Source organism: Amyelois transitella, chromosome 20, assembly GCF_032362555.1.
Source record: "Amyelois transitella isolate CPQ chromosome 20, ilAmyTran1.1, whole genome shotgun sequence".
Classification (NCBI taxonomy): Eukaryota; Metazoa; Arthropoda; class Insecta; order Lepidoptera; family Pyralidae; genus Amyelois; species Amyelois transitella.
This window is the reverse complement of record NC_083523.1, coordinates 9794351-9817574: the sequence shown is the minus strand read 5'-3', so window position 1 is coordinate 9817574 and position 23224 is coordinate 9794351. Positions and strand designations below refer to the sequence as shown.

At 39.5% G+C, this 23224-nt stretch overlaps 2 protein-coding genes across 4 annotated transcripts in view; one reads left to right on the top strand and one right to left on the bottom strand.

The window, feature by feature from the left end:
* LOC106138974 (rho guanine nucleotide exchange factor 17) overlaps positions 1-13994 on the top strand; it is a 58184-nt gene extending 44190 nt beyond the window's left edge. For 2 of the 3 annotated variants that reach the window (XM_060949904.1, XM_060949903.1), the window contains exons 5-21: positions 2461-2643; positions 2812-3040; positions 3239-3394; positions 3818-3974; positions 4562-4653; positions 5270-5489; positions 5819-5910; positions 6954-7087; positions 7721-7875; positions 8198-8290; positions 8663-8892; positions 10128-10299; positions 10694-10761; positions 11187-11311; positions 11799-11976; positions 12256-12411; positions 12776-13994. In XM_060949904.1, coding sequence (XP_060805887.1) covers positions 2461-2643; positions 2812-3040; positions 3239-3394; positions 3818-3974; positions 4562-4653; positions 5270-5489; positions 5819-5910; positions 6954-7087; positions 7721-7875; positions 8198-8290; positions 8663-8892; positions 10128-10299; positions 10694-10761; positions 11187-11311; positions 11799-11976; positions 12256-12411; positions 12776-13065 — 2730 coding nt within the window. In that variant the 3' untranslated portion in view covers positions 13066-13994. The remainder of the gene's footprint in view (positions 1-2460; positions 2644-2811; positions 3041-3238; positions 3395-3817; positions 3975-4561; positions 4654-5269; positions 5490-5818; positions 5911-6953; positions 7088-7720; positions 7876-8197; positions 8291-8662; positions 8893-10127; positions 10300-10693; positions 10762-11186; positions 11312-11798; positions 11977-12255; positions 12412-12775) is intronic. The other variant, XM_013340294.2, reaches the window with a different exon arrangement.
* A 778-nt stretch (positions 13995-14772) lies between these two features.
* On the bottom strand, positions 14773-17167 carry LOC132902964 (uncharacterized). Its single transcript, XM_060950056.1, has 2 exons — positions 17101-17167; positions 14773-16315 (listed from the first exon to the last, which is right to left on the bottom strand). The coding sequence occupies exon 2, from the start codon at positions 16302-16304 to the stop codon at positions 14814-14816; it is 1491 nt and encodes a 496-aa protein (XP_060806039.1). The 5' UTR covers positions 16305-16315; positions 17101-17167; the 3' UTR covers positions 14773-14813.
* Between the last annotated feature and the right edge of the window lie 6057 nt (positions 17168-23224).

The following is a 23224-nucleotide window of genomic DNA, read 5'->3' as shown; positions in this document are numbered from 1 at the left end:
CCATATTATTATCACCACTTATATTTTATAGAGGTATTGGTTACTTGTCTTGTACGGGCTAATCTTCATAAACGCTGAAACAATAATAACGTTAATTTACTTTTTAACTTGCAAGTTTATGACAAACATTAAACACTACAAACATTTTGCATATTATCATATATATCTATTATTTGAGATGATGTCGATAACGACCTTGAGAGCCTCGAGCACACCTTGAGCTTTATTGGCAAAGTTTTGGGGAACTTAGCCACATTGTTAAAGTTTCTAAGGGCTCCTGAATATATTGTGATCCAAGATTCTTGAATTGTACCTTGAAATAAATTCATATCACAACGTTTTTATTTATTTATTCATTAAATTGTAAAAGCGAACTCAGGAACCGCGCGTCCCCATCTAAATCTGAAGTCGATTATTAAGCTTTATCGATTTGAACTTAGCCTTCTAAACTGACATTATCAGTTCTACGATAGGCATGCAACTGGTTCCACCAATCGGTATAGTTAAAGTATGGAAGGGTTTCTTGACGCAACGCATAGCAATTCTCCCGGGAAATACTAAACAGGAACACAATGATAGGCCCCGCAGTATTGAAGGATTGTTATCTTAATCATAGCAGGAGTTTGTATAGATCAATATGAAGGTATCTTTTATGTTGTTTTATCTATACTATAGATAAAACAACATAAAAGATACCTTCATATTGATCTTTTAACATTTTAATTGCATTTTTGATATTAATTAATTGTTAAAAGGGTTTTTTAAGATATATTTTAATATCTTTCCTTGCCTTATATTCCACTTACGACCTACTTCTAAGTTTACCAGACTCAAATAGGCTTTGTAAGATTTTTAAGTGCAATAAAGCGTGGCAAAATCTTGACAAGGGTGTATATCTGACTAAATAATATTAACAACAGTTTACTTGGCAGTGACGTTCATTATACCAAACATTATAGTAAACATCTATGTTCATTATACGAAATAAAATTATTTCGTTATTGATAAGATTTTTGGTCGCTTTCTATTAAATTACTCGATATTTGTATCAAATATCGAGTAATTTAATTATAATGATGCTGATTAAAATTGCTTTTCCTTCAACAAATACTCGAGTTCATTACAGCGGGGCCGGGCTGACGGCGTCCCGCAAATTTTCCACTCACCTTTCTCCACGCGCGAACCATCCATCTCTTTCTGGTTCACGCGAAATACTTTCCTCTCTGTCTGAGGGCGCAAATGGGCCGTCTGCCCCAAAAACGATTATGAAGAATCGAGTGCAACCTTCACTGGCTTATCGAGTTAGACGGGCTAGTGACCGCCAAACTCAGACTAAGGGCGAATATCTTTACGCACCTTGATATCGTTTTGTGTACTTACAAATTATTTCTTTAATATTCTCACTTGTTAAGTCATTTAAAAAGGATCATGTGACGGTGTAGGAAAATATCGCGAGGAAACTCGCACATTTTTAGGCAACTGGATGTAAGTATATATCTTGATCATGGGTGTTATTGGGTTACATACATATATATTAATGGGTTAGGTTCCCATGCAAATGTTGCAGAGATCAGACGGGCGTCGTTTCTTGTAAGTCAGGACGACTTTCCCAGGATCTTGGTCATAAGCCTATCATAGCTAGAAGAGAGCAAATATGCTAGGATGATGATAGATCTTATTAATTTTAGAAGATGCAACAATAATAATTCTAAGAATGTCATTCCTTTACAAACAAACGTCTGGCATGACGCAATGTGTGTTTGTTTGATATTTGTATTCGCCCGAACAAAGAAAAAACAGACCAACAAGGTCTTGAAAAATATGGAAAGCTTTGATGTTTATTTACACTTGAGGAGCGGCGACGACGTGCGCCGCGGCGAAATTGTTTTTGCGTTTCTACTTATTTTCGTTGTCATTATCAATTCACTGTCTATTACTCAAGTTTTAATATCCATTATTCATAGCCATTGGAAGGCAAACAAGCTTCCCTCCTGTGAGCACCTCCCCCTGCCGTCGCCTGTCACAACTCGTCAAATCTAGTCTGACGCCTGATGTAGGCCGACGCTTCCACGTGACTGAATCGCCAGGACACAACAATATGTACACTGTTGTACAATGTGCGTTGTTTGTGAACACAAATATCGACGATATTTTGTTAGTTGAGGTTTGACCTCTACAAATGGCACCGAGAAATAATGTAGCTTCTCCTAGAGTCTAGAATGTCTACACAGTAGGAGGATTTTTTTTTTGTTATTAGAGAAATCTAACCAGACATCAATATATTTCTGGTAACGTCGGCTTATTATCGTCTTATATAATTTTTTTATCATTCCAAATTAAGCCATACGGCAATGCGCGGCCTTCCAGTAGATCTAAGACTGTTGGCTCTATCTATTCCGTATGGGCAATAATACATATTTAAAAAAGTGAATTAAAATTATTGAAAATGTATATTTCCAGAAATATCTCCAACCGCTGAAAAGCCCGGAGAACGCTGGTCTGCTGGAGGCGGCCGTGGTGGACGAGATCTTCTTCCAGGTCCCTGCCATCCTGGCGGTCCACCGCTCGTTCCTCGAACAGCTCAGGCGGAGGCTGGAGATGTGGGACCTCGCGCAGAAAGTGGGGGACATCTTCTTGGAGGTGGTCAGTATAATGTTGCCTGCAACAGATACATAATATAAGCCTATCCCTGGGTCACCTTTTACGCTCTCCGTGGGAACGAGAAGGAGTGGTCCTATTCTTTTTTATATTGGTGCCGAGAACCACGAGTAACTAAATCAGTGAAATCAACAGCCAATATTGTATTTCCAGTTCACCAAACCGGCCGTGATGGAGACGTACACGTGCTTCATCAACAACCTGAAGCGCGCCAAGAGCACGGTGAAGACCGCCGCGGCGTCACGACCCGCCTTCGCCAAGTTCCTGGACGCCATGGCGCGGGACCACAAGGGGAAGCTGTCTTTGGACAATCTGCTCATAAAGCCAGTGCAGAAGTTTCCTAGTTACAAACTGCTAGTGGAAAGACTCATTAAAAATACGGGTAAGATAATGTTTTTGAATTTAGTTGACCCAAAATACTCTGCACGTCATAAAAGGTAATTTTATGCTAAAAGCATATTGTTCAACACTAATCTGCCGGGTGAAGAAGGAAACTCAAATTCATTAATAGGCTTAATAGAATAGGCTTCATTTAATCCATCACATTGGAGATTAACAAAAGACCATGAAATGATTTCAGACCCATCACACCCAGACCACAAGTACCTATTAGAAGCTAAGAAGGTGATCCTGGAACTTCTGGAGCTGATCAACTGCACGGAGCGGGAGAGCGTGGAGCTGGAGCAGCAGCAGCAGATCCTCAGGGACTTGGAACAACTCGTGGAGGGTTTGTCGGGTGGGTACTTACGTAGGAGCTGTTTATTTTATAGATTTGATTGAATGATGGATGAGTAGCAATATGAGAATCATGATCAGTGAAGTGGAAGGGTGAAGACGAATGTTACCGATTGGATTCTGTAGATGGGATAGGTCAAGAGAATATTCGAAGAGATCACATGAAGTTTGCATGTAAGTGAAAAGACTCAAACTTTAGGTATCTTGGGAAAATAGGCATAATAGTCGACCATTAGGTCCTAACCTGAGAGGGATATTTTAGAGTTTAATTTCTTTCCTATACCTATATAGGAAAGAAATTAAACTCTAAAATATCCCTCTCACATTACCTAATGTAAGTACGGAATTCAAGAAAAAAAATAATTTTTTTTTTACTTCTACTTACTTTAATTTATACCGCATTCTATGAAATCCGTTAATCCAGGGCTGGCCGGGACAGACAGAGTCCTGCTAAGGCACGACACGGTGACGATGCCGGCCGCGCAGGGCGCCGTCAAAGACCGCGCCCTGTTCCTCTTCAACGACACGCTGCTCATCACCAGCGTCAAGCGGCGAACTGGAACTATCAAGAAACCCATTCCGTGAGTGCAATAACCCAGACCATCTGCTAAACATGTATACAGTTCAGGTCCAGTGTTCCTGTATTAACTGAGGGATAGCGATCCTTGCGGTCCTTGAGTCTTGAACATTACCGACTGGCAGTTGTTTCTATGTGTGTTGAAACTGCTCCATTAAATTCTCATTTTACATCAATGGACGACACGGTGCAAGCATTTCATCCTTATGTGATCGATATCCACATCCAACGCACCTCTCACACATGGACAGGAATAATAGCAAGAACCTGCGACGATACTGTGACGGCTAAGACCCCAACATAGATAAATCACAAGCAGCACTACACAGTTTTTTTATTCAGTAAGGTTTTAGGGAATACTATTTTAATTGAAGGGGACATCAGATCTTCCTCTTCCTGAAGGCTTCAGAATAGAAATTTGACACGGAACCGACTCGATGGTCAAATAATTAAAACAAAAAATATATATTTATATATATTTGTATTATATTATATTGATATTATAGTTAAACAATGACAACAGTTATTGTCACGTTGTAATTGTTCGACGTGTTTTATTTATTAATCAACTATATTTTTTTCCTTTTTCAGAACATACCAAAGTAATATAGCAAGTCAAATGGAAGGCAACAAGTACAAACTTCTCATGAGGATACCACTTTCTGATCTCGAAATTGTTAAAGGTAAGAATTTCTATAATATAGTTGTTACTTGACTTTTGGCTGTACTTCATGACATGTACCTATTTATATTGAAATAGAGATGATCCGAAGACAGATTCATCCTGTTAGATACTTGCTACTACTTGCACCTTTCTGTTAAAAAATCAGTCTTATCTCGTCTGATGGATATTAATATATAGACTAGCTTTTACTCAACTATCGATAGTGGACTATCGATAGTTGAGTAAAAGCTAGTCTATATGCCTGCCTATAACATGCCTGGGTTTGCTCCAAATGGACCGCCTTTGCCGTGTGGTTCCCTGCGCCAAAAAAAAAGAATAGGACCACTCCATCTCGTTCCCATGAATGTTGTAAAAGGCGTCTAAGGGATAGGCTTATAAACTCGGGATTATTTAAGGCAATGGGCTATTCATCTGCCTCTATTTGAAGCTCAATTCTATCATCAAGCCAAACAGCTGAACTTGGCCTATCAGTCTTTTCAAGACTGTTGGCTCTGTCTACCCCGCAAGGGATATAGACGTGATTATATGCATGTATTGATTAAAATTCCACTATTATTTCTTAGGTACTGAAACTGGCATCAGGAGATCCCACAAAAGTAATGTTTTGGTTCCAGCAAAGGACGAAAACGTCCGGCGCATGATGTGCGAGGCGGAAGCGCTGTCGGCGGACGCGGCCACGCTGCGGCGCGTGTGCGAGCAGCTGCGCGCGCTGCGCTCGCCGCGCCCGCAGCTGGAGGAGGCGGCGCGCGACGCGCTGCGCGGCGCCGCGCTGCTGGCCGAGCGCGCCGCCGCCGACGCGCAGCTCGCCCAGCTGGAGCTCGGCGTGGCCACGCAGTGAGCGCTCGCTACTGTCTTGTGAACAGCATTCTAAATTCAAAATTCAAAATTTTTTATTCATTATTATAGGATACTATATATCGCTTAATAATTGTCGTATGGTTTAACAACATTGGTTGACGTCAAATAAATTACTTAAAAACTAAGTTTACTGCCGCTTCCAAGGCGTCAGTGCAGAAGAAGCGGTAACAAACAGCACTGCAGCATTTTCTTCAACAACGTCAACTTCACAATATTAAATTATACTTAGAATAGAATTACGATTACGTTTACGTTTACATTACGATAGAAACAAAGGTTGTAATTCAACAATGGTTTGGTTTCAGGAACGGCCCCGAGAATCTTACGATAATATTCCCGAAGACAGAAAAGAGAAGCAGTTGGGAGGAGTTAGTGAACGAAACCAAACAGAAATTGAGTAAGTGCCTTCTTCTCAATAGCAAATCAGTTAGTTAGATACTTACATACACCACGCTTCTTCCCGAAGGTGTCTGCTTAGACCACATCTTTCCACTTTTCACGATCCGCATACTGCATTTGTTTCACCTACGCCCATCATCAATCTTATCATGCAAGCTCTAAAGTCATGAACTAATTAACAGTCACTGTCACAGTCACAGTCACAGATAATATTAATTTTACTTAGTAGGTACCTAAAATTAAGATTAAAATTAAACAAGGTTTTTACAAATAACTGAGTTATGATTCAATAAGATTTAACAGTTACTTATTTCATTTCTGGCACACAGGCAGACGGCATTCTTGATGTGAAGCAGGTACATACAAAATGAATGCCTGCATGTACATTAAACATGTACATGTATGTTAGTTATTACTGTGATTTGTTTAATTCAAAGCTTTTTGTGACCAATCGAATGATTTATTCAGAGTACATAGCATTATATGTTAGAGGACCCGTCTCAGACTGTAAAGTCAGAAGGAGGGCATTTATTTGCTTTAAATGCATGACTTTAAGGTGTATTTTTTCAATATTCATGCAACATTTTGAAACCAAAGTGAGCTTATAAGTTAGTAATAAATAGCTCATCACTCATCACAATATCATCAATTGTATTTAAGCAATACTCGTATTTATTGTAATTTTACAAAGTCATTTGTTTTTATTTATAAATATTACCGTAGTCGTCTTAGGTATTTTTTTCTTCCAAATTTTCTTAGATCATTATTTACCTGGGTTTAGAGGATAACTGACTTGTAAATTTTAACATTTCGTAAAACATGAACAGATTACCAAATCCTGGCCGAAATGACCTTAGAACATATTATAATATTTTCCCAATGATCAGAATGTCGTGAGCTAGACTGCATAAGAATCTTCCTCATTTCAAAAGTTTATTGACCAAACTCACGAAGCCAACGGCGTTTTTTCATAAAGTCGTTTCATAAAGTTCGAACCGTTGGCCTGATTTTGATGAAATTTGAAATGTATATAAATGGCAGGCGTGTGGAGCGGCGCGGGCGCGCCGGCGCCGGAGTTCGTGTCGCCCGTGCCCATCCGCAAGACGCGCGCGGGGCTGCAGTTCACGTGCGCCGCGCCCACGCTGCCGCCGCCCGGACACGCGCCCGACGTCTGGGTAAGTCTGCTGGTCCAGCTGCATCGTGGGTAGCCCGGGCTAGCCTCACAGCTGGGTAAGATGATCCGTTGCATGTATGTACACGTTCTTGCTGACACGTGGAATATTTAGAATTCACAATATGCACGTGGGGCTCCAGTTGACTTACGTCGCGTCTACTCTACCGCCGCCCGGACACCTGACGTCTTGGGCTTACCTCTCGTTAGAATTTCGGCATAAAAAAGTACTTTATATGTTATAAGTGCTGTTGAAAACATGTAAGTCTCTCCCTCTTGCAATTTAAAGAGATACATTGGTTAGTTGCCGTGTGGTTCCCGGCACCAATACAAAAAAGAATAGGACCACTCCATCTCTTTCCCATGGATGTCGTAAAAGCCGACTAAGGGGTAGGCTTATAAACTTGGGATTCTTCTTTTAGGCGATGGGCTAGCAACCTGTCACTATTTGAATCTCAATCCTATCTTAAAGCCAGAAAGCTGAACGTGGCCCATCAGTCTTTGCAAGACTGTAGGCCCTGTCTACCCCGCAAGGGATATAGACGTGATTATATGTAATGTAATGTAACATTGGTTAACTGTAGTCTGACCAAATCGTTGACTGTCACAAGGTTTAAAGTCAAAGCGTCCTCGGCAGGTGTGCAACAGCGACGGCTACGTGGGCCAGGTGTGCGTGCTGTCGCTGCAGCCGCGGCCGCAGGTGGCGGCGTGCAACGGCGTGTGCAACGCGCGCATCCTGTGCGTGGCGTGCGTGCCCGCGCCCGCGCCCGCGCCGCGCGCGCGCCACGACCCGTCAGTACATTCATATCTTGTTGTTCTTCCTTAGTATATCTCTCGGGGTGCGCCTTGTGACTATGATACACAATTGGGTAGCCAGAGTTTTCCACAAAAAGCTCCCGTTTCAATATTCAGCAACTCCTGAGGGTTGAGAGTTCATTTATATAATGTTTCTTTCTGATTATATCTACCTGTCTTGAGAGAAGCTCGGGGTGCGCCTTGTGACTATGATACAGAATTGGGTAGCCAGAGTTTTCCACAAAAAGCTCCCGTTTCAATATTTAGCAACTCCTGAGGGTTGAGAGTTCATTTATATAATGTTTGTTTCATATTTCAGAAGTACGAGTTCCCTGAACAGCGTGGGCTCGGCCAAACCTGGGATCAGCGTGTCGGATCCCGATGACAGCTGTCAGAACATACGCCTGGACAGGTATGAGAGCACAATACCTACCATTCCAATGTATTATCAGCAAACTATTCAAATGAGCACAATACCTGCATGTTATATGTATATAGATGATTTTGTTAAACTCTTGCCGAGTACTTTCCGACACTTCATAATTGAATCAATTAGTCTTTTTCCCATGGATATCGACGGAAATGTTTAAGAGAATTATCGCTTTTTTACCTAAATTAAGTGACCACCATCCAACCTGGATAAGGGTTTTTAACAGAAGTCGCTCCGTTAAATCACATAATGCTACATCGTTCTAAAAGGCGGTGTACCGAGGCCGCAAGGAGGGCATGGTAACCGAAATAAACGCTAGGAGGATGATGATTTATATTATTTTTTAATCCGCAGCTCGTCATCGAGCGACGAAGACGACGACGGTTCTTCAACGAGCGAGAACCCTGAGCAAATGAGCCAATCAGAGCGGCCTGCGCTGTCGCCCGCGCCGCCGGCAGCGCCGCTCGTGCCCAATCACAGCAAGAGCCTCAGCTCCCCGCACACCGGCCACATCGCGCCGCACCCAGTCATGAAGTCGAACTCGAACCCGGCCGTCGACAAACAAGCTATGGGTATTACTTCGGGTATATTCTATTTCCTTCCTTTATGTTTCTTTTATAGTTATGATTATGTATGCTCGTAAGATCTTTCTGGTTGTGGAGCGATTACTGAACTTTTTCATCTACGAGTATGTATTTTGAAGTGTAATGTCAGTTATTAACTTAATGATTCTCACATACATAAAAACATTGATGTGCTGTTACATTGGATAAGCTTGCCAAAATGTGCCCAATAAATAAAGCCAAAGGGCTTTGCAAGTTGCCCCCACAATCAAAAAGGTTGACAAGACATTATGTTTTATCTTCTCTCACTTTCCATTACTTCTGTAAACTAAATTAATAAAAAAAAGTATGCTTTTTCAAGCTCCGTGTATAGACCCCCAGCACGCTGATGGACTTGTACGACGCTTAACATCATTCTTTTCCTAAGCATCATACATCATCCTAAGGTCTTTACAAATAATATTTCACCATTTATGATCCTCCAGCGTCAAACCACTACTAAACAAAGAAAAAATATAGATTGCAACTTTGCAGTATCAAGGAAAGTACATACTCGATGATTATTAATGATCCTTAAATGAAATCTGCAGTGAAATGCAAATGAAATCTAATTGAACTGCTTTGTTGGGTCGTTTTGTATCCTTTGCATGCTACTCTGACTATCCTTAATTGTATTTCCTTATTATTATGTTGTTAAATTATAAATCTCTTTCTTCTTCTCTACGCACCTAAGTTACCGGGCGCAGCACATTGGGTAAATGTTCTTATTATCTTCGTAGTTACTGCCTTTGTAAGAATACACATTTAGAAAATATTTGGTATTTGTATATTTAAATTTCAGTAATATATATTTTCTTGAATTTAATCTTACTGTTATCTTTACTTTTGTTTGCTGCTTTCGAATGTAATCATTTTTTTTCACGTAAAATAAACTTGTTATTGATTTATGCCTCAGTCGTATTGTAGCATTAGCAGTGATCATATTTCTTTGTGATGGTTATAAACAGTTCCCGGTACATTTTATGCATTATTGTCATGTAGAAATTGTAAAAAAAAAAACAGAAATCATAGGAATCGAATAGTATAAGACTTACATAATTACTTGCGGTGCAAGATGCTGAATGCTTTACAAAACTTGCTCCGATATGATGATTTTTACATTTTTTTCCGTAGTTTAGTTGTCATTTAGACTACTAACGCTTCATTATAGTCTTTTTGATTGATTTGAAATATCATATACATTGAATGCCCCCCAGGCACCCTGTCGTCGCCGGCCAGCCGCCAGTCGTCGGAGGAGGGCGGCGCGCACGCCACCATGTGGCTGGGCACGGAGGACGGCTGCATACACGTCTACAACTGCCAGGACAACATCAGGGTCAAGAAGAACAAGATCAAGTTGCAGCATAACTCGGCCGTGCATACTATAGTGTTAGTAGTACTTATTATATTTGTGGGGTATTCAATCTTGGCTTTTCTAGTGAATACTGGAGCCGCAAAATTTTATTTGATTTAAACGGGAAACATAGTTGGAAGTTTTAATTCATCTAGACTATGTCATGCTGAGCAGCCCATGACCCGAGCACAGGGCGGAAAGTGCAAGAATGGGAGAGAGTGTTTGTCGTGAAAAATGATCCAGTAGCTAATTCAGATTAATTGCTACCTTGAGCGCTTGACATCAAGAAAGGATTACACTATCCAATATTATGTTTATGTGAATTTCATGGCTTTCGTGGAATGGCATCAGCTGAAGTTGATAAAATTGTTTAATAAATCATTTGAATGAGTCATATATTTTAACGTTACATGTTGGTTTTGCTTTCAGATATTTAGAAGGGAAAGTGTTCGTGGCGCTTGGCAACGGCGACCTCGTTGTTTACGGAAGAGACATAGGTTTGTGCAGCACTCACTAGTAATTAGAGCAACGCAACCGATAATTATATTCAGATTCATAAATCTTATAATACTCGTACATAGTTAGCATAGTTTACAGGATTCGATTTTCTCACCAGGTTATATTGTGTTTGGTTATTTTTGTTTCCAACTATAACATCGCCTACAACGCCTAGAATAATATTTCAAGTAATCCGCACAAAACCCATACAAAAGTTATCTGTTTAATTCAACGGTTGTCTGTTGCTTAATCTTTTTAATTTAAGCGTAATTTGTATATATGCCTGTATTTCGTTTCAAAATGTATTCATTTTGAAACGAAATCTTTAAAACCACTTACTATGTACGTTTATCATAAAGTTTGTCGTAGTCGTAGGGGAAGGATACAATGAGTAGTTCCCTGTAGCACAGTACATGGTTCGCAGAGGGCGGGTGGGCGGAGCGCGCGCGCGTGGCGGGCGGCGGCGCGGGCGGCGTGCTGGCGGTGCGCGGCCGCCTGTGGTGCGCCGCGCTCACCGCCATCAAGATCATATCGCCGCACACTTTGCAGGTGGGCCATCCTGCTTCTCTTGTTTGCTTCACGTTCCGTAACACACGTAACTAAAATGTCGTCATGTGAGACGCTCGTGTAGCTTCTGGTTATCAGTTTCTTGCCATGGAATAAGTTCGATTAAGAATTTGGCGGTGTTTTCAGTCTATGGCTTAGCACATGTTATTATGTCTAAATCTTATTGTCATCTAGCTAAACGTAGCATTTCAGTCTTATTATTGTGCATATCTATAGATTTTAACCGGATGACGAAACGAAACGAGTGCACCATTAAACCGCTTTATGTGTCTCCGAGTAGAAGGAACGTAGTAGAGTAGAAAAAACACCGGAGCTTGTGCTCACTCGGGCTCGGACGGAAGGTGAGGATGGATACGCTTCGAAAAAAGCCTGGAACTTATTTCGACTTTGATTTTTATGTAAGTTGTTCTAATGGTTGGCCAGTCAACTAGTGACGTGATGGAGATAACGTATGACACGATGTTCGCAGGTTGAAGAAACATTCCAAATAAGCTGCGAGTCGCGGCCGATCAGCCACATGGCGGCGAGCGGCGGCCTGCTGTGGCTGGCGCTGCACAACGCGCCGCTGCTGCGCTGCTACGCCGTCGGCCGGCGCGAGCTGCTGGCCGAGATCAACATCACGCCCACCGTCACTAAGATGTTGCACGGTTTGTGGCTTATTTACGTGTGTTTCTTATTTGTTGACGGTTGTTTGAGCATACCCTTTTTATCTGGGTCGGGCGAGGTTCTCCAGATAGCTGCGACATATTTTATCAGATGTAGCATCTAATTACATCACAGATGTTGGAAAATGATGCAATATCAATTCCACGAGGTCAACATTAACTCGGCGCAACTTATGCCATTTCACATTTATATGTAAAAGCTATGACGAAGAGTACTCAGGCTCGTAAACACGTTCATCACACGTATCACCCGCTGCGCAGGCTGCGACGACATCATCCGCCAGCACAAGGCGGCGTGCCTGCGCGTGACGGCGCTGCTGGCGCTGCGCGACGCGCTGTGGGTGGGCACCAGCGCGGGCGTGCTGCTCACCGCGCGCCACGCGCCCTCCGCGCCTCACGCTGCGCCCATACTCACTGGTAACCGCTGCACTCTATACTTACACTCTCGTTGGGGGTCAATTTTGTAGGGAGTGAAAACAGCGTGTTAGAGAAGCGCATTCCGAGGCGGAGAGTACGTAGAGAGAGTTTCATCGTTAAGTTTTTTTAGTTGCATCCGTCCGCTGGTATACTTCGCACCACAGGGTCCGCCTTCAATTTGTCTTTTCTCGTATATTATCTATAATTGACGTTAGGATCTGCTTTTTTCTGGATGTCAAGATTCTCATCAGGCAATTTTAATAAAAAAATATTTCTTGCACACTGATTTTCGAGAATAAAAATTTAAATAAATATTTGTCTCTACTGGAGCGATGATAGTTGTAATAATATTTTTCATCTTCAGGTGTCACGTACGGACACACAGGTCACGTGCGGTTCCTGACGGTAGTCGAGAACCCTGTACCCCAAAAGCAGCCGCAAAAACCAACGCAAACGTCACTCAAGACGAAAGCGTTGAGCCGGCGGTCTACGAACGCGGAGAAACTTCAGAAGCAGGCGGAATCCAATCAGAACGACAAGGAGACGCTTGTTATATCTGGCGGGGATGGCTACGAAGACTTCCGCAGTTCCACCATGACGGAGGACGCGGGGAGGGAGGACTCCACCAATCACCTGCTGCTGTGGCGCGTGTGAGCGAGACGGCGCGCTACAGGATCCAGTGACGCGGTTGCTTCGGCGCCGCTCGGACACTTCGCGCCAGCGCAGACGTCCGACCTGAATGTTTCCTCGTGAACATTATTCCAACTTTCATTGAAAGATAAACGTTGTATGCTAATTCAATATTAAACGTTTGATGTGTTTGCGCTCTTTTGCGTCAATGAGATTATTAACTATTAGTTAGGACATAAAATGTCGATCGATCTTAAGGAAATTATCGAAATTTTTGAGATTTATTTAACATCATACAGTATTATTGAAATTTTATATATTGGAGCTGTTAATGGCGATACATTTATCTGTAGACGTTTTATAATAATATGGAACTGTGTTTTAGATCAATTTACTGTGCGTAGTCATATCGGAAGTGTTTTGTCGGTGACTGTCCAAGTAGTGTACCTGCCTGTTCAAGTTGAGTATATGTGTGCCTAAAGTGTATTTAGGTCTTAATTGTTCATAATTGGTTGTCTTAGTATCAGACCTCTACGGGAATCATCGTCCGATGACAATCATTCGTTTTGTAACAAAGGTTTTGCGGTTAGAATTTGATTAGGTATTATCAAAAACGATATCATATTGTATAGTTTGTATGTATAATATTGATGCTCATAGCACATTTATCAGAGATTTTATAATTCCAGCTTTAAAGTTAAGAACTGATTTTTTTTAACATTTTAAAATTTATGAAACATTTGTGGAGAGAATCAGTGATCAAATGATACTTATCAAATTAGACGCTGAATTTTTATAAAAATCATTCTAGTGAAAGAGTAGTTAGCGATTGCTCAAAAATCTCTATATGTTACCCGTGCCCACATATTGTATAACATTATTTAATTATTGAATGTTCGGATGATGTATTCTATATTTATAATGCAGAGTAATAAAACAAAGTCGCACTAACATCTTTTGTATTTTATTACCATTCACGAACGCCCTTTAACGGAAAAAACATAACGACTCAATCTACTCATTTCCCGGAGCGGTGGAATTTAAAGACCGCCTGTGTTCAAGTGTACCGCAACCAACCTTGACGGCCTCTGTGGCGCAGCGGTAGCGCGCTTGTCTGTGACACCAGGGGTCCCGGGTTCGAATCCCGGCCAGGGCATGATGAGAAACGAACTTTCTCCGATTGGCCTGGGTCTTGGATGTTTATCTATATAAGTATTTATTATAAAATATAGTATCGTTGAGTTAGTATCTCGTAACACAAGTCTCGAACTTACTTCGAGGCTAACTCAATCAGTGTAATTTGTAAAAAAAAAAAATAAAAAAAAAAAAAAAATAAAATAAAAAAAAAAAACAGTTACTAAGTTTTAAAAAGCGTCAGAGAAACAGCTGATGGACCGTGTTGGCGTCAACATCTGGTGGTGTAAGATTGGAAATGTTTTTGTTCACCAAACTCTAAAAACGAATATAGTAGTTCAACTCCGACGGAATTTAACTCAGCAACAATACCGCGAATGCAAGTTTGAAATGCCAAAATATAATTTCGACAGTTGAACTTTTCAATATTTCTCTCAGGTAGTCAGGGTACTGTTTTTTTAACACAAACATAAAACGTACTTTCTTTTCATGAAATAAGAAATACAAAAACATAATAGTTACTGGCTTTATTAATCAGGTCAGCTCAGGTCACAACTATATAAATATGCGTTATGAAATTATATTACTATCCTTATCTAATTATGTCGCTAAAATCAGTGGTAAACTTGGATCAAGCGCTAGTTACATTTGGACGCCACGTCAGTTATAAATTCTAAAGTATCGTCGTCTTCCGACTTCTTCCCTCGACTCACAAAATAAGGATCCATCTGTAATTGAGCAGCCAATTTCTTCAAAATCGTTCTTCTTTCACGTTCCGGATCATTAACCTCTCTTTTATTTATATTTCCGTCCGGTTTCATAGCTATCAATTCAAGCGTAGAACAGATAAGATCCCTAGCTTTTGCAAAATCTTCACGAGGTGCTGTAGAGTTATTAATCTTATTTGGAACGGAATCTTTTTTACCCCGAGCTATATAATAAGGATCGTTGCGCACGGATTTCACAATTTCCTCAATAGCTCCTCGCCTATCTCTCGCTACTTTAGAAAGATCGAGATAATATTTTTTCCCCCTAGAAATATAATATGGGTCATCTTCTGCAGAAGAACGACTACTTCTGTCGACCAGAATGTAATGCGGTTCTTCTGCATACATTCTATTGTCATGAACAGTGCCAGGTTCATTAGAATTAGAATTGACATTTTTTAAATAATTAGGAAAGCTTTGTAATCTTATACGCGTAGAGCCATTAAATAAGTTTTTCAGTTTGCTCTCTCTGGCTCGGTTCGTCCAAAATGACGTTTGGTGTCCACCGCGCCTCATCCGAGAGAGGTTTTCAATGTCGCCCTCGACAACAGAGATGGCTTCTAGAATGGATTCTTTCAGATCTTGTTTTCGTCGGCCCCTATTTCCCCAAAATGGTTCAACGTCCTCTCTTCTTCCTCTATTACCCCAAAATGGTTCAGGTTCTTGCTGACGTCGCCCTCTATTTCCCCAGAAGGGCTCTTCTTCTCTTCTGCCCCTATTTCCCCAAAACGGTTCGTCTTCGCGCCTGCCTCGATTGCCCCAGAATGGTTCATCTTCCCTCCGACCTCTGTTGCCCCAAAAGGGACTGTCATCTTGTCTCCTTCCTCTAGTGCCCCAGAATGGATCGTCTTGGCTATCTTGTCTTCTTCCTCTGTTTCCCCAAAAGGGTTCCTCGATTTCTTCAGAACTACGTCTTCCGCGGTTACCCCAGAATGGTAGCTCGTCTCTTCTGCTTTTTATATCGCCGCCATGGTCCATTGATGCGTCAGTCGAGTAACAACTTTTACATAATTTATTAACAAATCTACCAATTTCCTGTAGTGGATATTCATCGGATTCTGCCAAAGAGCTAACGCGCCTGCCTCTATTTGCCCAAAATGGTGTATCTCTTTCTGTAAGTTGATGTTCGTCGCTGTCTTGCTTGTAGTATTTATTGTGCCCAGTTTTGAAATGAAGTGGCACATCGTCGTCATCGATAAGAGATCGTTTCATCCGCTGAGCCTTGGCGATGGGCGTCGTGTTTAGTTTGGCGTGTGAACGCCCGCTTTTCGATATATTTGTTTTATTCCCACTGTTGCCAAAAGCAATATTTATCGATATTATAAGGAGAAAAAGAAGGGATATATTCATAGTTTTGCGCATCTTGATGCTATCTGAAAAATGAGCACGAAATTTAGCATTTCATCATTTTTGTCAGTTAATGTTAAACGACATGTTAGGTTGACTCTAAATTCAGTTGGAAATAAAAGGTATACAGGTAGGTAAAATAATATTAATAATTAAAGGAACAGTAATACGGTGAGGGAAAACATCGTGAGGAAACCTGCACAATCAAGCAACCGTGGTGGGTAACCATGATCGATCCAATACGGGTCAGGTTCATCTGCAAAGGTTGCGGAGGTAGTTTACTGAAGCCAGTTGCTTCGTGTAAAAACTTGACTCACCCAATCCAGGGTCCATGGGTAAAGGTACAGTACAGTACAGTACTAAAGAAGTGGAGATACTAAATAATTAATTGTACTGAATTAAAATTGTGTGTTAATTAATTGCTCTAGGATAACATACCTACATATGTCCTTACACATATAAATTGAAAAGCTACATATTAAATACGAAACAAATTGAAAAAAATAATTGAATTAAAATAATCACCCAACTTTCCACGTCATGTAAGACGTTTATTTGTAAGAGAGAGGTGAAAAACAGAAAAGGAGATAATTAGTTACCATAGCATTTGATGCCATAAATTTCGTAGTTAAAATAGTTTCAATAATTACTTATAAGATTATTAAAAGCATTAAATAACATTCTCTGGGATTTTCAAAAAATTATGTAGTTTATAATTTGGAAACTTAACCATACATCCAGCCTGCCAAATATTCCAAAAATGGAGACAAATAAAAATAGGACTAAAATTTACACGACGAAGTTTACTTACATAATCTGCATGAGGACTAGAATGACCATTATTTATTTATAACTAGAACGTACAATCTTCCCTAGACTCTGCCTTCGTATGAGGATCACAGCCTGGGGTAGGTTCTTATATAGCAGCGGCGTCCCCCAGGGCTGTCCCGTTGGATCCCGTTTGTTGGATTTGTTTGTCGTTGTTACAACTGGACGCGTGACGGTTATTAAATTAAACCACGCGACTGCTTATTGCTTTGGACTTTAGTTGCCGTTTGCAATAAGGCGAAGAGCTTTTGAGAAAAATATTTCATATTCTTCATGTATCCTACTCACATCCATAGTGTTTCAAGTTTCTCAAAAATACTGAAACGATTACTGCTAAGAACGAAATTGTATTGATATAAACTATACCGCGATTAAATGATATTGGACTTAAAAGAGATGCACTTAACGTTATATTTTGCATTCTGTAAAGTCAAACCTTAGCTTAGAATCAAATAATACATAAAATAAAATCAAATAAAACATTAAATTAATTCGTCGTCTCTTTAGTTTTATTATAAGTGTGTCTCGTTTGCTTCTGTTAGATACGAGTATTATTCACATCTTTAACCAATTGCTAGTATTTTAAAATTGTTTTTCATACTATTTTCTGGTTACAGTAATCTGTGGTATAAACATAAGTAGTACCTAAAATCACGCCCTTTTGTAAAGGACTTACACCTTTCCACTCGTCACAATCCCTGCAAACTTCTTTAGTTTCATCCACATTATGTTCGTCAGTTTGTGCTCGCTCTTTGATTATTGTGTGATTTTTTCATTTAATTATTAATTTATGTTAATATTTTAGCTTTAAGCATACCGTGACACAGCCCTGATTATTTACGTATCAATAATAGAATAAATCCAATGAATACATTATATCGTATTGGTAGGGTCAGCAAGAAGGAATCAGAGGTCCCTAACATTGACCCTTCACGGTTAAGGCTTGCGCAGACTTTGTTCATTCATCTTCAGAGGCTATAAATAGATAGTATCTACTTATTGTGTGTTTTATTTTCAATTATCAATCTTACATTAGAAATATGAATTAAACCATTTTCAATTCATATTTCTAATTTAAGATAGGCAAAAAAGCAATGTTTATTAAGTTGTTGGAGATGCTAGGATGGATCATTGAGAAAACTCCTTAACATAGCAGCTTCAACCGAGCTGAGGGTTCAACGTTTGCTATAGATATTAACGAGTGTAACGCATCAAAAACGAGGTAGGTAATCCAAAAGTTGCTTGCAGATGTGAATCTCCACCATTCAGATCCACTGTGTAGCCCTTTCAGATGAGGTAAAAAAAATATATTCGATAAGACGAGAGTTGTTCACCTTAACAGAAGCAGCAAGGAGTGACGGCTGGAGGCGGCTGACGGCTGCCGCGACCTGTCGCTGGTGGCCCCGGGCGCTGGGGAGACGAGGGGAAAATGATTACTAGAGTTACGACAATATGATAAACCAAAATAGACTAATATGAAATTATTGTCAACATCAGGCCTACGTTACTATAGTTTTCAGATGTACTACCAAGATTAGTTTTTAAAAGAAACAAGGTACTCACTTTTACAGCATATATTTTAATCTTGTTCACAAAATAGCACTTATACTAAAGGCACTTGACTTCTTACAGTACTAATTCACGTCCAACCACTGTGTCACTTTTCCTACGACTGCCTCATTTTGTGTTTTTCAGATCACTAAGAGGGCGCCATCTTTTGATGCGCCCCTCTTTTTTTAGTCAAAACAAATACTTACAACTTTTTAAATTTAATTGTTTAAATATTATATAATCAATTACATTTAATTATTAATATTAATAGTAAAGATTATTTATTACAATTATTTTAAATCAATTAAATTATAAATATCAGTGTTGCTGACATTATAAAGGCTTTAACATATATGGATCTAGCAGCATCAATAGCGTCTCAGTGTGGTAGTTCACTACGCTGGTATTATACTGAGCCAGGACATGTCCTTATTTGGTCGCGATATATACATAAAGCACCTTTTTTCATTACTGTTTATTATCTCCTGGCCAAAAACTTTAATGCGATATAATGTGAATAAATATTTTATCTCTCAAAAAAGGTAGGATACTATTTTAAGTCGATATTTCAGTATCTGGATCTCAAAAACCATTAATATAAAAAATAATTAAAACAAAAATGCGACGATTGTATGACCATTTTGCCCGCATCTCCCCGTCCCGGGAGCATGTGTAGTAACGAGATTGTGCATTGCCCACTCCTGTAAACACAACAAATGGTATAAAATGCTGGATTTTTCTTCAACTAGGACCATTCTTTGGCAAAAGCGTAGGAAGGTCACATCGCAGCTATTTGACTAAATTAATAAATTTCCTGTGTTTTATATCAAACTCATGTGGCCTAGATAGTGATTTTATGCAATTTCTGATATCAATATCTGTATCCCGAGATAGTCACATATTAAACAGTGTTAACTATTTGACGAAGGTTTTGGCTGTCTGCATCACACAAAGCCTCTTAGAACATTTTTGGTGAGCTAGCAACTTGTAAGGAAACTGAGTTATCAGATGAAGTGGTCCTCTCCCCTTCACCACTCTGCTAGAAAGCGACAGAAAATATAAACATCAACGCAAATAATAAAATACGCCAATCTTTCGTAACCCACTCAAACAATCTGATGTGTGTTTCCTAACGTAAACATTCTCAGATCATGATTCAATATTTTTCAGTTTCCGATTCTATTTATATCGACGATCTAACCTATATCAGAATATTTATGAAAGACGTGGTATAATTGTAACAATTCATTCTGGAAGTCGGCGCCGACTGCGTGTTTGAAGTAGAGAGGAGTGGATCCAAACATCATCTAAGTTTACAAACTAAGGAAAGTGGGATTCGATAGAAGGCGGTGCTGATGGTGACTTCGGAAAATTTGTAGTATAAAACTAAAGATGGACGAACGTCGTAAAAGCGGACTTCGGTGTCCGAAGCGGCGAAGATGGCGACTGGGAACACGCAAAGATAAAAGAGAAATAGACTGTTTATTATAAGAATTTATGGTACAAGTGGCTTTAATTTTTGCCAACATTGATTGATTCTAAGGTCAACAGAAAATAAATAAGTTCAGATTTAAAACACTTTCAAATATAAATAAACAGATCAAAATGTTAAAATAACGCTATGATTATCAAATGATACAGCCAGCGGCCCTGAGCGATCTCAAGTAAAAATAAAAATAGAAGTAAAACGCGTGCTTGTGGAACATGCGCTGCGATCTCCGCGAGAGCACTCGCAGCTCTCGACTGTAACGCTATTTTTTCGTTTGTAAACGTCATACAATGTTGAATACGACATTGGTAAAATAAATATATATTTACATACATAAATCACGCTTCTTTCCCGGAGAGATAGGCAGAGACTACATCTTTCCACTTGTCACGATCCCTGCATACTTTTTTTACTTGATCTACATATATAACCCTCTTCATGCAAGCTCCCTTGACCAGACCTTTTGCCACATACACTAAAATAAATACATGATGAATGTTTAAAGGAAAATACTAAATTAACTTCTTTACAGCAATATGAACCAATTCAAATTATATACCTAAATAATTATTTTTCTTTTTTTAAATTTACTTGTTTAAAATTTCAATTCGTGAATCAGAATGGCAAAGCTTATAAATTTAAATCATTTAATATAAATAAATATATTTAGCAGCTAGTTAGAAAATAAATATTTAATTTATTAAGACATTTTACTTATTGTATCATTATAAAATTAGTGCCGTGTGGTTCCCGGCACTATTACAAAAAAGAATAGGACCACTCCATCTCTTTCCCATGGATGTCGTAAAAGGCGACTAAGGGATAGGCTTATAAACTTAGGATTCCTCTTTTAGGCGATGGGTTAGCAACCTGTCACTATTTGAATCTCGGTTCTATCATTAAGCCAAATAGCTGAACGTGGCCATTCAGTCTTTTCAAGACTGTTGGCTCTGTCTACCCCGCAAGGGATATAGACGTGATCATATGTATGTATGTATGTATGTATAAAATTATGATTCACAACAATATTTTTGCGAATAAGATACTGTTCTACGTAATGGACCGAAATATACAACAGATAAGATTGAAAATTAATCCGGAAACAAAAATCTAGAAAATATGCGTACTCTTGATCTTGAGCCGCAATAAATATGTTCGCATAAATATTTCTGTTAAAATAAACCATTAATTTATAGCAATATGAGTATACCATTAGAACTATTAATAAGACTATCATTCTGGTTGTTATTATTGGCAGTTGTGTTCGGATGAGCGCAGAACAACGCGGCCCGCAGTCTGCGCGAGTTTCAGACAGCACTTGGAGCGCTTTATGATCGCACAATTTAAACTTGCAAGAGAATTCCTTTAGCAATAATAACTAGCTGTTTGCGTTTCATGGATTTACATATTATACTTGGAGATTTGTGATACAAATCTCCAAGTTTGGATACAACCAATAATGCCCCTCATTATGTTATCTGGAAATCTCAAATAGATTATTAAAGTCAACAGATGGAGCCAATTCAAGAATTCAGAAAGGTTTCAAAATTCTTCGTGTTTTATCACACCGAACTAAGAAATTTGAACTAAGAATAAAATTTTACAAGATCAATATTCGGTTAGAGTTGATTGGAAAAGTGAGGTTGGGTGTTCTATAGAATTCATTGGAGCTGTATGAATTGTTGTGCCAATAAAATTGTTATATTTACTCGTAGAATAAGAATCCATAATAAGAAGACTTAGGTCTCGCATGAAGCAATTTCCTATCCACCATTTTTCTATTCTTCTGTTTCAGTCAACCAGTACAATTAAAACTCTTGCGTTTTTGAGTGAGTGACTGACAGAAAACGTACAGTCAAAACTACTGGATGTAGGAACATGAAATTTCACATATAAATATGCAGTTTTGTAGAGCACGTAGTTGGGATATTTCAAAACTTCCTTAGGTAATGAGAGAAGCAGAAATTCTTTTTGTCGCAGGCAGAACTATGGAAAAATCACCTGATTGTTGAAACTACACTTACATGCATTTACACTTGTGACGAAATCTCTTGGAAATAAACTTGTATAAATATTAATTTAATGAAATGAATGAACATGAAAGAAAGCACCTATTTCTAAGAAGAGAGATCTGGGGCTTGTAAGAACAAAAGGACCCTATTTCTGTGGCAACTGTCACAGAAGCTTATGGAATGAATGTGTGAATGTATAAATAGGCACAAAGGACGCAGGGGACGCATTGTCCTGTGGGATGGTTCGTATAGTTATATCTAAAGTTTCAATCAATGATGATGAATGATATGTGTTACTAGGGGATAACTTATATATTTTTTATGTTACGTTGGTGCACCATGAACTGCATAGAAACGTATATCACTCGTCTTTGTTGTCATGCGCAAGAAAGTATACTTTTCTGTGTGGTTCACTGTACATTAAAATTATTAGGACAATAAATAAATCTGGTGCCGTATGATTGCCGGCACCATTGGAAAAAAGAATAGGACCATTCCATCTCTTTCCCACGGATGTCGTAAAAGGCGACTAAGGGATAGGCTTATAAACTTGGGATTCTTCTTTTAGGCGACAGGCTAGCCACCTGTCACTATTCGAATCTCAATTCTATCATTAAACTAAACAGCTGAACGTGGCCTATCAGACTTTTTTGGCTCTGTCTATCCCGAAGGGATATAGTCGTAACGTTTTGGTTTCACGGCGTACGAAGTCGCTACAACTGGTCTTCTCCAGATCAGAATCAAGCATGGCACACTGCACGTGTCTGCTTCAGTGCGAAACTCGATTATCGTGAGCTCCACAAAGCCGCTTAATTGCAATGCTGCCGTTCTGCTGTCCACTGCTGGGATCGGCCTTTTGGACTTGATTGTGAAACTTAATCGTTTTGAGCGAATGAAGGAATCGGCTGTTTGTGGTCTCTGTGTGTACAGTTCGATTAACGTTGATGATGTGATGACTCTATATGATTTAGTAGCTTCGCGTTTAGGTTTAGCTGGAGCTCATTATATCATTCCAATATCTCCATCGACATGTTCTTGAATTAATATTCAAGCTT